This window comes from Pan troglodytes, chromosome 21 (assembly GCF_028858775.2).
Source record: "Pan troglodytes isolate AG18354 chromosome 21, NHGRI_mPanTro3-v2.0_pri, whole genome shotgun sequence".
Lineage (NCBI taxonomy): Eukaryota > Metazoa > Chordata > Mammalia > Primates > Hominidae > Pan > Pan troglodytes.
Genome location: NC_072419.2, coordinates 24,668,311 through 24,685,774, shown reverse-complemented (window position 1 = coordinate 24,685,774; position 17,464 = coordinate 24,668,311). Strand labels below are relative to the sequence as shown.

General features: G+C 41.8%; 1 protein-coding gene across 3 annotated transcripts in view; it reads right to left on the bottom strand.

Annotated features, from left to right (window-relative positions):
* KAT14 (lysine acetyltransferase 14) overlaps nt 1–17,464 on the bottom strand; it is a 46,391-nt gene that overhangs the window by 21,900 nt on the left and 7,027 nt on the right. For 2 of the 3 annotated variants that reach the window (XM_009436859.2, XM_054674828.2), the window contains exons 3-6: nt 16,206–16,327; nt 7,863–8,044; nt 4,916–5,335; nt 4,210–4,778 (exon numbers count right to left, since the gene is read on the bottom strand). In XM_009436859.2, coding sequence (XP_009435134.1) covers nt 4,210–4,778; nt 4,916–5,335; nt 7,863–8,044; nt 16,206–16,327 — 1,293 coding nt within the window. The remainder of the gene's footprint in view (nt 1–4,209; nt 4,779–4,915; nt 5,336–7,862; nt 8,045–16,205; nt 16,328–17,464) is intronic. The other variant, XM_054674827.1, reaches the window with a different exon arrangement.

The following is a 17,464-nucleotide window of genomic DNA, read 5'->3' as shown; positions in this document are numbered from 1 at the left end:
GCAAACACCATGTGGAAAGCAGTATGATCCCCAGATCCTTCCACTCCCTCTTGCTGGGTGGCTGCCCTCCCCCAGAAGCCAGGAGGTCTGATCTCTAGAGAACTAACAGGGGATCCAGCTGGAGGGCTGAGGTGTGAGTACCTGACAAGCTGAATGCTAAGGTCCCTCTTCCCCAACTTGGCAACCAGCATCCTGAGCCCAGAAGATTATTCCCCAGGGACTCTGACTAGATTCAAAGAAAAAACCTAAAGGAAGTGCAGTGGTCCTCAACAGAGGTCTCACCTAGACAATGTGGCTGTGTATGGAATTCCAGGTTCAACCTCACTTAATGAGAGTCTTTTCAGTATGTTGGTCTCAAATTTTACTTCCCATGCAGCTTTTCTCAGGAAGCCATTAAGAACAAGGGAATAAACCTATAACAAGGTAAAGATGGGCCACAGGAAACAGGAGATCAAATACAGAGGAGGGCAAAAGAATCTCCAGAGAGGGGAGATCCCAATACCACTGCTGAGTTTCACAACAAAGGGTGAACAAGTGTGACCCAAGGGGCAGACATAGTGTAGAAAGTAAAAAGTTTCCTCTTCAAAGTTTTCCTTCTTGTTAAAGAATAAATCATAAGTGTTAGAAATAATAGTTTCTTTTAAAGACTAACTTTCTTCAAGCCTCCTTGCCTTGTGCTAATAACTCTTTGTTAAGCCCTATCCTATGTAACCGTTGGACATGCTCACAGGCACGTTCCAGCCCACAGTCTATGCCCCTTCCTTATTTGGAAATGTTATTGCTTCCTTAAACCTTTTGTAAGCAACTTCTTTGTTCTTCCCTGCACTTACCTATTTAGGAAAGTTTTAGGCTATTAGCAAATTGGGTATCAGTTTAAGATTGTGAGGTCCCACTCCAGCCAGTGGATGCAGGACACAGCAGTAAGGACGACCCAAGTGCGTAAGGGATAAATATGTCTGCTTTTCCTGTGTTCAAGTGTGCTCTCACCTTTGTTCCATCTGCAACTGAGCACCCTTTCTACAGAAAGTAAAGATGGCCTTGCTGAGATACCTTTTGTCTCTGTGCTGACTTTTCTTCGCAGCACCGATTATCTATTTCTAACAATTTTGGTATTTCTAACACATATTGAGGCTATCATCCTTAAGTCCTTGCTGCCACTGACCATCTTTTAAACCTACGGCGTCGTGGCCCAGAATCTTATCTATGCTCAGCTTGTCTTCACCATGTATGGGTGAGCCTCCTGTACACCACCCATGCCCACCCCAAAGACCAGCTGATGATGCTCACTCCACAAATAACTGCTTTGACCTTCTGCAAGCTGGAAGCTGTCAGCTCAGGCAGGAAATACAGAGGATCCCACTTCCTCTGCCCAGATTTCTGCCGCATCTCTGGCATACATCACAGCCCTGGCTGATGCAATCACTATGGTGAGCCTCATGTTTCCCAGGACTCCCTAGTGACCTTGGCCAGTGACTACCTCAGAAGGGGTTCATGGAAGCCGAAGTCAGAACATCGCTCTAAGTATTAGTTTCCCAGGGCTGTAGGAACAAAGCACCACAAACTGGGTGGCTTAAAACAACAGGAATTTATTGTCTCACAGTTCTAGAGGCCAAATGTCAGAAGTCACAGTGTGGGCAGGGCTATGCTCTCTGGGGTACGCACTAGGGGAGAATTTGTTCTGTGCCCTTCTCTTAGCTCCTGGTGCTGCCGGCAATCCTTGGTGGTCTTGGCTAATTATATTTGCAAAGGGCCTATTTCCAGATAAGGCTGCATTCATAGGTACCAGGGTTGGGACTTCAACATATGCTTTAGGGGGACACAATTCAGTCCACAACAATGACCCAGAATGACTATTTAGCTTATCTTCTCCAGGAAACTTCATCTAATAGTGGCAATTTCCTTACACAGCTAGATTTATGCTTGCTACTCAGTATTTTTTTAAACGAAAAGTATATCGTTTAGAGACATACACATTTAAAAAGCAAAAGAATAATTAACACTGTAAGTCAAAGTGGCTTCCTCTGAGGGGAATAGAAAGTACACAGGAGACTTCTAAGGTGTTTACAACACTCTTTATCCAGGAGATGAATACATGGGCATTTATTTTACTAATATCTAAACTATACCATATTTCTATGCTGCCTTCTATCTGTATGACACATCTTACAATTTAAAAAATTAAGTATAGGGAGTAAACAGACAGGCCCACAAGAATAAGAACAAAGAACAGGTGAATATTGGCCAGGCGCAATGGCTCATGCCTGTAATCCCAGCACTTTGGGAGGCTGAGGCGATCACTCGAGCCCAAGAGTTCGAGACCAGTCTGGGCAAGATAGTAGGACCCTGTCTCTACTAAAAATAAAAATTAAAAAAAAAATTAGCTGAGTGTGGTAGTGTGTGCCTATAGTACCAGCTACTTGGGAAGCTGAGGTGGGAGAATTGCTTGAGCCTGAGAGTTCGGGGCTGCAATGAGCTGTGGTTGTGCCACTACATTCCAACCTGCGTGACAGAGAGAGACCACGTCTCAAAAAAAAAAAAAAAAAAGAACAAGTGAATAGATGACTAACAAAAGCATATGAACAAGCAGCAAATGACTTAACAGACCAAAGAAAGCCAATACCTAAGCCAGTGGTGAAGCTAAGCAGGGTGATTTACAAAACACAGCCTCAGGGAAGTGTAGTCACCTAAGGCATCAGGCTTAGAGCCTGGGGGGTATGACTATGGATTGAGAGGCTCTTTAAGAGGTTAAAGACTCCAATTATACCCCTATAGTAATTATACTGCCCACATCTAGGAAATGATCTTTCCCTCCACAGGCAGAAGACTGGAGAGGCTCAAGAGGCAGATTCTGGACACAGGAAGCCAAGGGTGGGAGTACTGTACTGAAGACAGGGACAGTCAGTTTACCTCCTAAACGATGGGCTCCTGGGCCCTCCCGACTTGGCTCCTGGTAGGCAGGCCAGTTAATACTGTGCTTCCCAGGAAAGATGGGAATTAGGAGAAAAAAGAAAAGAGGATCTATCTGGAGTAGGGATCTTGGTAAACTATAGCCCCCAGGCTAAATCCAGCCCACTGCCCATTTTAGTAGATAAAGTTTTACTGGAACACAGCCACACTCATTCACTATGGCTCTCCAATCACAACAGCAGAATTGAGAGGTTCCGAATGAGATTTTGTGGCCAGCAAAGCCTAAAATAATTACTATCTGGCAGAAATACTTATTTCTTTACAGATAAAGTTTGCCAACTTTTTATCTACAGGGTCCAATATCCAAATAATGGGGAGTTCTAAAATGAGAGAACAGAAAAAATAGAAGATAGGAAATCAAGACTTTTCCATACTCAGGAAAGAAAGTTCCAAATTGAAAGGGCCCACACACCACATGTCCAGCACAAGGAAAGACATAAGCCCTACATACGGCACATCACTGAATAATACCAGAACACCAGCAATGAAGAGCAGATCCCACTAGCTTCCAGAGAAGAGAGAAAAACATGCAGACTCCAAACAGGCAATTCACAAAGAAACAACCAGGAAATTTAACCTCACCTGTAACCAAAGAAATATAAATAAAAAACAAGATTTCACTTTACAGCCAGCCAATTAGCAAAACTTAAAGGCTGGTTAGTGTCAAGTGCTAGCAAAGATAAAGGGAATAAGGCCTCTTGTTCCTCCCAGTGGGAGAGTATATGCAGGTAGTTCTAAGTGGAATTAATTGTTCCCAGAAGCATCCACAAAATTTGGGTTCCACCGACCATCCTTTGAGCAACACTGATACCACACTGATCCCTTGGCTGCTATTTCTTCATGTTGTCCTACGCAGATGTCTACACACCTTTAGATCCTCTGCAACACAGTGTCAGAGACACCGTCATGGCCTCAACAAATCTGTCAAAGCTACGACACAAACCATGTATATCTACCCTCAGAGAGAGAGAGACAGAGAGACAGATGAAGAAAACTTATAGGTTATGTTTGAATGCCTAAAGGAAAAGAAAAACTCAGATGTATTCAGGTGTACTTATAATGAACAATTCTGAAAAATAAAGCCCAGCGATTTTTGTATTTTTTTCCCTTGCACTTTACTTTTCTCTTCCCAAATTACTCAGGATTTAAAAGGTCACAGCATAACCGTGTCCAATGCCTAGTGCTGCCTGCCCCACCTCCACTCCTGCCCCCACGGGCTTTACAGCAAGTGCTTGCATTCACCTGGTATCGGTCAAGGATTCTGAAGTCCTGACAGGTAGTTCTGTACGTGGCTTGTCCAGCTGGAAGTCTGGAAACTCCTCCTTCTTTGGCTCCATAAATCCCGTCAACTAACAAAAGAGCAGCATTAACAACTTGATCCAAGTCAAAAAGTGGTAATCCCCTATCCCTTTTCGCTTGTCTGACAATCAGTTTGCGTTTCAGTCTCCGAGCTTCCGGAGTCATGGCAACAGCACCGGGACAAGCTTCCAGCCTCTTGAGCAGCAGCTTTTCCTCGTAGATGCTCACGGGAGTATACTTGGGCTCTTTCGGCTTTGTGTCCTTCTCCAGCTGAGGCTTCCTCTTTTCTCTAGCCCTTGTTTGCAAAGATGTGTTTGAATCTGTGTCTTCACTGTCAATATCCATCCTGTCGGGTTTTTCCTCCTCACTCTCTACCTCCTGCTTTATCTGTTCAGGGCCTCTGACCTTCTTTCTGCCCCCAACCACTGGCCCAGAAGCTACTGACCCAGCAGGGGGTGGGACGTACTCCATCCCTGGGTCTATGACTCCATCGCCTTCCATCTCATCGTCATCTGTGCAGAGTACAAAACAGTGTCATCAAGACATAGGAAGGAAGAAATGCAGAGCACATAGCTCACGGGGTGAAAACTTGTACATTTATACCATGGCCCATACCCAAAATAAAAGAGCAATGCAAACAAACTCTTACCATGAAACAAGGCTTGTGGGGGCATCACATCTGGAATCAGATCTGCTTCTGAAAGCAAGCTAGGTGTGGCAGAATGAGAGGCAGGTGTACCAGGGGCAGAGAAATCCAGAGAAGGAGAAGGAGATGGGCTTGTCAGCGGGGTGCGGTCAGAGGAGCTTAAGGAGGAAAAGTCAATCACTTCGCCTTTTTCCAGAATCACATCTGGCCTGCGGCCTCGGCTTATGAATTTTACAGGGGTAGAAGATGTGCTCCTGTCAAGAAAGCCAGCGGCCTCCTTCTGGGCTCTTCTAATGTCTTTTGCTTCCTGAGTTCGAGACCTTTTCTCTTTTAATTCCATGGCAGATTCCACAGGATTCCGACTTGCTCGTTTTCTAAGTCCCTCAACAGTAATGATGGGATCTAAAGTTGGTTTTGAGGCTGCTAAGAAAGAATAAATACAGGCTGAGTATCCCTCATCTGAAATGCTTGGGCACAAGCATGTTTTGGATTTCAGATGTTTTCGGCTTTTGGAATATTTGCATTTTACTTATTGGCTGAGTATCCCAAACCCGGAAATACAAAATCTGAAATGCTGCAAATGAGCATTTCCTTTGAGCGTTATGTCAGTGCTGAAAAAGTTTCAGATTTTGGATTTTCAGATTTGGATTGCTCAACCCATATCTAAATTTTAAAATAACTACTCAACTTTAGTTTCTTTTGCTAATTTATTATTATGAGTAATATCATGTTCAATAAAGAGAAATGTTCAATGAATGCCCTAAACTAAAAAAGACTTAGATATCTCTTGAGAAAAAAGAAGTTATACTGCAAATTTAAACAAATAAATACTATCTTTCACCTACTGGAACTGGCAAACATTAAAAGTTTAGCCAGGCGTGGTGGTGCACGCCTCTTAATCCCAGAACTTTGGGAGGCTGAGGTGGGTGGATTTTGAGCCTGGGAGATAGTGGCTGCAGTGAGCCAAAAAAAAAGTTTGATAAAGCTCAGTAAATGTATGGGGAAATGGGCATTTTCATGGGCATTTCAATGAGTACTTTTTTTTTTTTTGAGACAGGGTCTTGCTCTGTCACCCAGGCTGGAATGTAGTGGTGTGATCTCGGCTCACTGCAACCTCCGCCTCCCGGGTTCGAGCAATTCTCCTGCCTCAGCCTCCCGAGAAGCTGGGATTACAGGCATGCGCCATCACGCCCGGCTGATTTTTGTATTTTTGTACAGATGGGGTTTCATCATGTTGGCCAGGCTGGTCTCGAACTCCTGACCTCAGATGATCCACCTGTCTCGGCCTCCCAAAGTACTGGGATTACAGGCATAAGCCACCATGCCCGGCCTTATTACAGTTTCTTGGAGGATAATTTGGCAATCCTGATTAAAATTTTGAATGAATATGCCCTTTGATGTAGAAATTCCAGGAATTTATCACATTTTCACATGTACACAAATTTGTAGAATTGTAGCACTGTTTAAAGTAACAAAAGGTCAGGCATGATGGCTCATGCCTGTAATCCCAGCACTTTTGGAAGGAGAGGCTGGAGGATCACTTGAGCCCAACAGTTCAAGACCAGCCCAGGAAACATAGCAAGACCCTATCTCTATTACTTTTAAAAAATGTTTTAATTAAAAAATAAATACATAAAATAACAACAAAAAGGTAGAAACAACCAAAATGTCCATCAACAGGAGAATGGTTTAACAAATTATCACATAATTATATAATGGATGTAATGAAATAAAATAGGGTAAATCTACATGTACTGTCATGGAAAGATGTCCAAGACATACTGGTAAGTGTGGCAAAAATGGAAAACTCATAATAGTACGAGTCCATGTTACTTTTTTAAAAAAGTAAGAAAATGCTTAAATCTGCAGAGATCTTTCTGAAAGTATTCACAAAAGACAACAGTGGTTACTCTGGGAAGTGAAATTGCAGGCAATAGGCAGGTGGGGGAACTTTCATACTTTACACCCTTAAGTACTATTTGATTTTCTTCCCAATCATATTTAAAAAATTTTAAAAGCTCATCAGCCTGATCCGGTGGCTCACCCTGTAATCCCAGCACTTTGTGAGGCCAAGGCAGGTGGATCGCCTGAGGTCAGGAGTTCGAGACCAGCCTGGCCAACATGGCAAAACCCTGTCTCTAATAAAAATACAAAAATATTAGCTGGGCATGGTGGCATGTTATTTGGGAGGCTGAGGCACGAGAATCATTTGAACCTAGGAGGCAGAGGTTGCAGTGAGCAAAGATTGCACCACTGCACTCCAGCCTGGGCAACAAAGCGAGACTGTACCTCAAATAAATAAACAAGCAAACAAATAAATATAAAAATTTAAAAGCTCATTAAAAGCTTTTTAGATTATAAAACCAGATCAATATGTGATAGTAAGAAGTCACTGTTAACATCTTTTTAAATATGAAAATGGCATTATGGTCAGGCTGCAAAAAGGAAAGAATCCTGATCTCTTAGAGATACATACTAAGATATTTAGGAATGAAATGTTGATTCCTGGGATTTGTTTCTAAATAATCCAATTGTAAGAATGGGGAAGGTTGGGGAAAAGTACTGAGGATTTAGATAAAATGAGACTGTCAGGAGTTAATGTCAAAGTGAGGTGGAAGGTACATGGGAATCATGTTATTTATTATGGGAATTTTAAAACATCTCTTCACTTTTGTGAGAAGTTTAAAAACAAAAATCAGATGGAAAACATTGAACCTTTCAGATACCCTGGGAAATTTATAAAACTGATAGCTTGATTAGGAAGTGATAAAATGTTTTTATGTGGCATTTATTTCTAGCACACACACAAGTGTCATCACAGAAGTGTTAAACAGAGTAGCTCCAGAGAGGCCTGCGAGCCATGCCCAGTGGAAGCAGGAGCGTCTCCTGGGCTCACACCTGCTTGGCTCTGGTCTGACTAGCATCTTTTGTACTGTTCTCACAACAGTACCTTTTATTTTCAAAGTAGAGGCAGACAACTTCTCTCCTTCAGGTTTCATCGTTGGGGGCTTGTTATGAACAAGTTTCCACCATCCTGGCTCTCCAAATTCCTGAGCACCTGAACGGAAGTACATGGGACTTCCCACGCTGAGGCAACCTGCGACAGTGCTCCACCAGGTAGACGTCTTTTTCCTAAAGAGTCCAAGAATTTAAAAATGATTGGCACTTCAATTTGCTCATTATACAGAAAAGACAGTCTGTGTATACTGTGACTCCTGGCCTGCAACATGCAATGGCACCTCCAGCTACTGAAGGAGCAGAGCACGAGAGGCAGGAGAGAGGCTCTGGAGTCCGCCTGCTTCAAACCCTGGCGCTACCAACTTCTAGCAGCCTCAGTTTGTTCATCTGTAAAATCAGGATAATAGAACTTACCTCACAGGGTTGCTGTGAGGATTAAATGCAATAATTCAAACAAAGCACGTGAAATACTTCTCATCACAATCATCACGATTATGGAATTCTACAGGCTAATTTTAATTAAGTTGCTTTGTTATGTGAATTAAGCACAGCTCCCAAGAATAAAGCATACAAAAAGCGTGACTCCAAGGCTGGGCATTTTGTGATAGAAGTTAATAACTGGCTCCAGTAAATACCTCATTTTACTTGAGGAGTCGCACACATCTCTCAATCTGATCCTATCTGCCTTGATGCACTAGAGTGGTAACAAAACTATGTGGTATACTCCACAAACACAGAGAGCACCTACTGCACAACAAAATAACAAAACATGCAAAATGTCAACTATCCGGGTTCCCTATTGGAAATTCTTTTAAGGCAACTGTTCTATTTCCACCTTGAAAAGATAAATCAATCCCCGGAAATCCTAAAAGACAGTCTTTCACAAGAAGACCAGTCTAACACTTGGAAGGTATTGCTGGGAAGGCAAAGGAAAACCATTCTGAGGAACAGAGACGTAATATTAATAGAAAACTCAGAAAATAAACAAAACAAATAAGCTAAGCTATAGTAGGCATAAGCACTATCTGAGGCTGGGTGCGGTGGCTCACGCCTGTAATTCCAGCACTTTGGGAGGCCGAGGCGGGTGGATCACCTGAGATCAGGAGTTCGAGACCAGTTTGGCTGACAGGGTGAAACCCCGTCTCTACTAAAAACACAAAATTAGCTGGGTGTGGTGGCACATGCCTGTAATCCCAGCTACTCGGGAGGGTGAGGCAGGAGAATCTCTGAACCCGAGAGGCGGAGGCTGCAGTGAGCCAAGACTGCACCATTGCACTCCAGCCCGGGCAACAAGAATAAAACTGGGTCTCAAAAAAAGCACTATCTGAGATGGAGAGAATGAAACCCCCAAGCTTTTGGTTCCAAAGTACCTCTCCTACATTCTTATCTTTTTCTAATCTTTCCAAATCCTCTCTAATAAATACAAAATGTAGCATAAACACATACAATAGAATATTATTCAGTCTTAAAAATAAAGGAAATCCTATCATATACTGCAATGTGGATAACCCTTGAGGACATTATGCTAAGTGAAATAAGCCAGTCCCAAAAAGACAAATACTGTATGGTTCTACATATATGAAGTATTTAGAGTAGTCAAATTCATAGACACAGAAAGTAGAATGGTGACTGCCTAGAGCTGTGGGGAGGGGAGAATGGAGAGTTATTTAATAGGGATAGAGTTTCAGATCTGCAAGCTGAGAAGAGTTCTGGCCATCTGTGAATCTATATTCAAATATGTGAACATACTTAACACCACTGAACTGTACACTTGGAACTGGTTAAGATGGTAAATTTTCACTGTTTTTACTGCAATAAACAAACAGAAGTCTGGGCAACATAGTGAGACCTCATTTTTACAAAAAAATAAAAATAAAAAAATTAGCTGGGTGTGATGGCACGTGCCTGTGGTCCCAGCTACTTGGGAGGCTGAGGTGGGAGGATCACTTGTGCCTGGGAGGTAGTGGCTGCAGTGAGCCATTACTGTGCCATTGCACTCCAGCCTGGGTGACAGGGTGAAACCCTATCTCAAACAAACAAAAACAATAAAAAAGACTGACAAAGACTCAAAAGATTTTAAAAACCAATGTGTTATTTAGTGTGTGGAAAACGGGTGCGTACTTGTACATTGACAGTGGGACTATAAATGTGCATATACTTTCTGGAGGTTACTTTCATAATGTACAGCAAAATTGTGTGTATCCTCTGACCTCACAAATCTACTTCTAATCACAAAAACACAAAGGATATATATACAAGAATATGCCCCACAAGGCTAACTTAAACACAGAAAAACTGGAAATAACATAAATGTTTATAAAATTATCGGCCAGTGTTACAGATTTCATCATATCCTCCCAAAAGATGTTGGAAGTCCCAGTACTTGTGAATGTGACTTTATGTGCAAACAGTGATCATGAGGTCATTAAGTTGAACACTAATCCAATATGACTGGTGTCCTTACACAAAGGGGAAACTTGGACACAGAGACAGACGTGTAGAGAGGGAAGATGCATGAAGACACAGGGAGAACGTCATCTACAAGCCAAGGAAGGCCTGTGGCTAACAGAAGCTAGGGGAGAGGCATAAAATACTCTCTCCCTCACAGCCTTCAAAAGGAACCAATCCTATCAACACCTGGATTTCAGATTTCCAGCCTCTAGAACTAGAATACATTTCTGTTGTTTAAGCCATCCAGTTTGTGTTACAGCATCATTAGCAAACTAATATAGCCAGCTAAATCACAGCACAACACATAATGAGATATTTGTATGGAATGGAATAAATTTGTTGCCAGGACATATACAAACACAGTATTTATGAATGGCCTCAATAGTTTTCCCCCAAAATTATTATTGTGGTAAAATATACATAACATTTACTATCTGAACAATTTTTAACAGTATAGTTCAGTGGTATTAAGTACATTTATATGGTACAATCACCACCACCATCCACCTTCAGAACACTTTTCACAGGGCAAAACCGAAACTCTATATCCGTTAAACAACTCCCAATTCCACCCTCCCCGCCAAGTGCTGACAACCACCATTCTACGTTCTGTATCTGTGATTTTCACTACCCTAAGTATCTCAGATAAGTGGAATCACACAGTGTTTGTTTTCTTGTGATTGGTTTGTTTCACACAGCATAATGTCCTCAAGGTTCATCTACACTGCAGCATGTGCCAGAATGTCCTTCCTTTTTAAGACTGAATGATATCCACTGTATGTATATGGCACATTTTGCTTATCCATTCATCTACTGATGGACACTTTGGTTGCTTCCACATCTCAGTTATTGTGAATAATGCTGCTAAAAACATGGATATACAAGTATCTCTGAGACCCTGCTTTCAGTCCTTTTGAGTATATACCCAGAAGTGAAATTGCCAGATCATATGATCATTATATTTTTAACTATTTGAGGAAACACACCATTTTCCACAATGATTGTACAATTTTACATTCCCACCAACACTGCAAAAGGGTTCCCATTTCTCCACATTCTCGCCCACAGTTCTTATTTTGTTTCTTTGATAATTGTCATCCTAAGAGGCATGAGGTGGTATCGTGTTATAGATTTGATTTGCATTTCCCTAATGATTAGTGATGTTGAGCATCTTTTGATGTGCTTATTGGCCATTTTAATATCTTTGAAGAAGTGTCTATTAAATTCCTTTACCCATTTTTGCAATGAGGGGAGCTATAACAACAATGGCTGCCATCTCTTTTCACCTCTATGATTAGAAGCAGCAATCAGTGATCAGAGCACAAATACCCAGTATTTGGAAAACAGGCTTATTTTTGCCCACCCTGGATGCTACAAGCTGTGTGTAAGCCACTCCAGGAACACACACACAGCTTTCTTCCTAGTGGCTGGAGAAGGGGGATGGGTAGCACTAAAAAAAAAAAAACCACCTTTTTACAGTTAAACTTTAATAACATTAAAGGCATAAAAGAAAAACCTGTAAACATCTGAAAGAAAATTCAGAACTTCATTACACTGTATAGCATTCTCTTAGATCTTGTGACAAATGAGAAATGGTTACAATTTTTAAGAATTTAAAGTATGTCCTGGCCAGGTGCAGTGGTTCACGCCTATAATCTCAGCATTTTGGGAGGCCAGGCGGGTGGATCACCTGAGGTCAGGAGTTCAAGACCAGCCTGACCAATAAGGTGAAACCCTGTCCCTACTAAAAATACAAAAATTAGTCGTGCATGGTGGGGTGTGCTAACCTAAATAATTTTATGTACCATTGTAGAAACAAGTTAAAAAGTATATGAAAACTTAGTTATTACTGAATAATTGCCTAGTATTTGTTCATTTAATCTGCTTTTACAGTCCTGGCCTTGAATTCTTCCAGAAGGTATAGTTTTGATTAGTGAAGAATAGCTTGAATATTTTCTTCTATTACCATATTTTACTGATTTTAAGATACGTAATTTTGCAAATTTTGACATCTCTGACAGCTAGATACATCTTATAGTTACTGATATGTCATAATTTAATTGGTAGTTAGCTCTTATTTGTACATAAAATGGTGTATCTTAAAGTTAATGGATCTTAGAATTGATAAAATATGATAGTACACATTCATAGTATCTACACTTCAATCAACTTTACGAGGAGGATTCTGGGAAGGTGGCAGATAGGAAGCATTTGCCTTCCTGCCTGGACAGCAGTTGCACTGGCAGAATCTGACTGATGGAACTATTTTGGAACTCTGGAGTCTAATAAAGGCTTGTGGTTTCCAAGGGAAGGCACAGATAGTAGATTGCAGTTAATACTGGTCAATTTTAGTTCTTAATGCAGTAGCAGCTACTCTGGAGGCTGAGACCGGAGAATTGCTTGAACCTGGGAGGCGGAGGTTGCAGTGAGCCGAGATCACGCCGCTGCACTCCAGCCTGGACGACAGAGCAGGACTCCGTCTCAAAAAAATAAGTAAGTAAGTAAATAAATAAAGTACGTCCTATGGATAGCAGAATGAAAATCTTTAGTAGCTATGAAAAAAGTGTACCTTAAATATAAATGCTCTTTACAGACAGCTTCTCTGGGGTATGGTAATCTTGTTAACATTCATACACAGAAATGTCTGAGCAAGTGGTAACTACCCAGGGGTAGTGGTTTCAGGGGCTTCTCCAATCACTGATATTTCAAGTGGACTTCCCAAAGTGAAGAGCAGCACTGTAGCATGAAACCGGATGGCAAGAATCATAAAGTGATTTCTAATTCTCTTTTGCTTCTTCTGGTTAGATCAAAAGAAAGTTTACTGCTTTAAATTCTCATTAACACTTGTAGCAGCCTCCCTTTTTGACTGGAAAAGAAAGCCATGGCTTGCCATTATATGCCATGGGATCCAGCTACAATTTAACAGCATTGTTTTATTTTTATTGTTACATTCTATTATGACAATTTATATAGGTTTCCCACTTACCATGGTGATGTTAAGTTTCTTTTTAAAATTAATGTATTTTTCAAGTGACTTGATTTAAATAGGAAGATCAAATAAATAATAATTCCGGTGATATACCAATATGGCCAACACACTAAATAAACTACACAGAAACTGGAGAGTAATTAATGCCTTTCATTGGCATGTTAAAAAGAAATAAGGCTCAGCTGATTCCTCTCAGAACATGCTCTAGAAATGAACAAATGAAGCATTTAAACAACTTCTGTTAAAATCCAGCAATATTCTTAAAAACAGGCAATCTAAATCTAATTTCTTCCAGGAGATATCCCACTAAATAGAACAGCACTCGAAGATCATGAAAACATTCCAAGATCCAATTTTATCAGTTTTTTCCCTTTCTTATCCCTTATAAATGGGGTACATTAAGGTCCATAAATAGTGCTAAATCATTAAACTAAACAACAGATTTCTTTTCCTTATGAGAAAGAACCAGTTATAGTGTCGATTCTTTTCTTAGCACCAATAAATAGCTCAAGAACTAAAATAACCCCTTTTGCAAAAATGTAGGGAGTCTATTCTATTTTCTCACAGCAGCCTGCAGGTCACCCTCCTTCTGACTACCCTCCCGCACTCTCAGTAACATGAGCAAAGCTGTGATTCCTCAGCGTCTGAAGAAACAGAGGCTGCAGTGAACCCCAAGTGAGGAAAGGCATGAACTCCCTGCCCTGACCCGAAGTGATCAAAGACTATGTCATGTCTAAACTAACCTCATTATGTAAGATTCATGAATCTCACACAGGACTTCAGACAGCAACTAACAATCAGAATCTCAAACAAAAATTCACCAGTGTGGTAGCAAACTCACAAGTACCCAAGAGCAATAAAAGTCTTGATAGATCCACATGGATGTTTAGTGAAAATATATGGTCGCAAGGTCTGTGCATCGGCATCCCCGAGTCTAATGCACCAAAGCAGCCACTGGGGAGAGCACACAGCAGCAAACTCAAAGCGCAATGATAAACACAGTGACCAATGAACAAGCCATATGCAGATGTGCCCAGACTTTGCTAAGCACTATGAAAAATAGTTAAAAATAAAGAAGAGTGTCTACTTTACAGAGTTAAAAACAAATACTAGTAATACAAAACTCTATTAACTAAGGGCAATCTAAATAGATGCAGTCAGTAACTGCCATTATTTTTCCTGTCTTGTCGTCCTAGAAGGCACTGCTCTGTTTTGGTTCTTTTTTTGGTTGTTTGTTTGTTTGAGACGGAGTCTCGCTGAGTCACCCAGGCTGGAGTGAAGTGGCACCATCTCAGCTCACTGCAACCTCCGCCTCCCAGGTTCAAGCGATTCTCCTGCTTCAGCCTCCCGAGTAGCTGGGATTACGGGCACCCGCCACCAAGCCCAGCTAATTTCTGTATTTTTAGTAGAGATGGGGTTTCACCATGTTGGCCAGGCTGGTCTCGAACTCCAGACCTCAGGTGATCCGCCCGCCTCGGCCTCCCAAAATGCTGGGATTACAGGCCTGAGCTACCGGGCCCGGCCTGGTTGGTGTTTTCTAAGAGATGGGGGTCTCACTATACTGTCCAGGCTGGCTTCAAACTCCTGGGCTCGAGTGATCCTCCAACCTTGGTCTCCTGAGTAGCTGGGACAACAGGCATGCCCCACCACACGCAGCTTAAAAGAATATAATAACCCTATCTCCTCAAGTGAAATATTGACTTATCCAACTCTTGAACAGTCTCATGTAATACAACTCTTATTTTTTAACATTCTAAGAATTTCTTCAAAAAACATCATGTTCAATTGAAATAAACATCTTTTTTTTTTTTTTTTTTTGAGATGGAGTCTCACTCTGTTGCCCAGGCTGGAGTGCAATGGTGCAATCTTGGCTCACTGCAACCTCCACCTCCTGGGTTCAAGCAATTCTCCTGCCTCAGCCTCCTCAGTAGCTGGGATTATAGTTGCCTGCCACCATGCCCAGCTAATTTTTGTATTTTAGTAGAGATGGGGTTTTACCATGTTGGCGAGGCTGGTCTTGAACTCCTGACCTCAGGTGATCCACCCGCGTCGGCCTCCCAAAGTGCTGGGATTACAGGCGTGAGCCACTGTGCCTAGCCAAGTTTTTTTTTTTTTTTTTTTTTTTTTTAAATCTTAAAAAAGTAAAAACATTCTCTGGAATTCAAAAATTTTCGTAATTGCCACAAGTAAACACTCTAAATCTCTAACAAGGTAAGGAACGGTGGCTCACACCCACCATAATCCCAGCACTTTGGAAGGCTGAGGCAGGAGAGCTGTTTGAGCCCAGGAGTTCGAAACCAGCCTGAGACAACACGAGACCCCTGTCTCTACAAAAATATAAGGCCAGGCGCAGTGGCTCACGCCTGTAATCCAAGCACTTTGGGAAGCCGAGGCAGACAGATCACTTGTGGTCAGGAGTTCAAGACCAGCCTGGCCAACATGGTGAAACCCCGTCTCTACTAAAAATACAAAAATTAGCTGGGCATAGTGGCACGTGCCTGTAATCCCAGCTACTCAGGAGGCTAAGGCAGGAGAATCACTTGAACCCGGGAGGTGGAGGTTGCAGTGTGCCGAGATCACGCCACTACACTCTAGCCTGGGGGATAGAGCAAGACTCTGCCTCCAAAAAATAAATAAATAAATAAATAAGCCAGGCATGTTGGTGCACACCTGTAATCCCAGCTACTCAGGAGGCTGATGCAGGAGGACTACTTGAGCCCAGGAGGTTGAGGATGCAGTGAGCTATGGTCATGCCACTGCACTCCAGCCTGGGAGACTCTATCTCAAAAAAATTAAAATAAATCTCTAACAAGTCTACATTAGGCTGTCTCAAATCTTGTATACTTCATTCTTTACATATTCCTTGAAGTATAAGATTTTTTAAAAACACATTACCTATTCCCTAGTAAAAAAGTCCAGTGTTTCTCAATAAAAGCACAGATATCTTCTTTCCACCTGAAATAACCTTGACGTCCACTTCCTTCCAGAGACAAGTTGTACATTGCCAACATGACGACCTGAAACACAATTGAAACAAGAGGTGGGAGAACAGCACGGTTAGGGATGTTAATCTTGAGGGGGGAAAAGCTTCTTCTGTTTTATATTCTGAGTAGGAATGGTGGGGAACAGAGGGAACAAAGGAAGGACGGTATCTTGGAATATTCCCAGGGTAGAATTTACTTCCTTTTTTACTTTCGTTAGATATCACTAATCCACTTAATTATGTGCAGAACTAAGCATCTAATCCTTAGGTGCCACATATGCAGGGCTAATGTGTGGCTGAACTGATGGCTACAACAGAGCTGCCCCTGAATCAGTTGATAAACAGGCATTGTCCCAAGGATCCCGCACCCTACACAGTGTAGTACCTTCTGGCCAGCAGGAGGCCTCCAGGTGCCTACTCCAGCCAGCATTTTCTGACCAACGGCACTACCCTTTATCAAATATCTTGAAAATTACCCTTGTATATATTTCTCTAAGCTCTTAGATGGCAAAAACAAGACTCAGAATTTCAGAACTAAAAATAATGCTACATGCCATCTATCTACTCGGTGACTTAGCCATTTTTACCTGTCAAACCCCTCCTTCAAATGAAATCAGCATTAGAGAAGAAACAGGGAACTGAAAGGCCTAGCCACTCAGCCCATTTTCAGAGGGCTCCAAGACAACCCCAGAGCTCAGGATGCAAACTCCTAATCTAATCTACTCTTATTTTACAGATGAGGAATTCATAGCCCCAAATGGGAAGGAAGTAAAAATCACTTGAAATCCACCATCAAGAAATAATCCCATCCTTTCAGACATTTTTCTTTGAATCTATACTCAGATACTCATATAGATGTTTTTTTATATTTGTTTGTTTGGTTTTTTTGAGACAAGAGTCCCACTGTGATGCCCAAGCTGGAATGTGATGGTGCGATCTCAGCTCACTGCAACCTCTGATTCCTGGGTTCAAGCAATTTTCCTGCCTCAGCCTCCCAAGTAGCTGGGATCTCAGATGCGCACCACCACTCCCGGCTAATTTTTGTATTTTCAGTACAGACAGGGTTTCAAACTCCTGACCTCAAGTGACCTGCCCGCCTCAGCCTCCAAAAGTGCTGGGATTACAGATGTGAGCCACTGCGCCCAGCCTAATCCTTATTTCTATAAAGAGC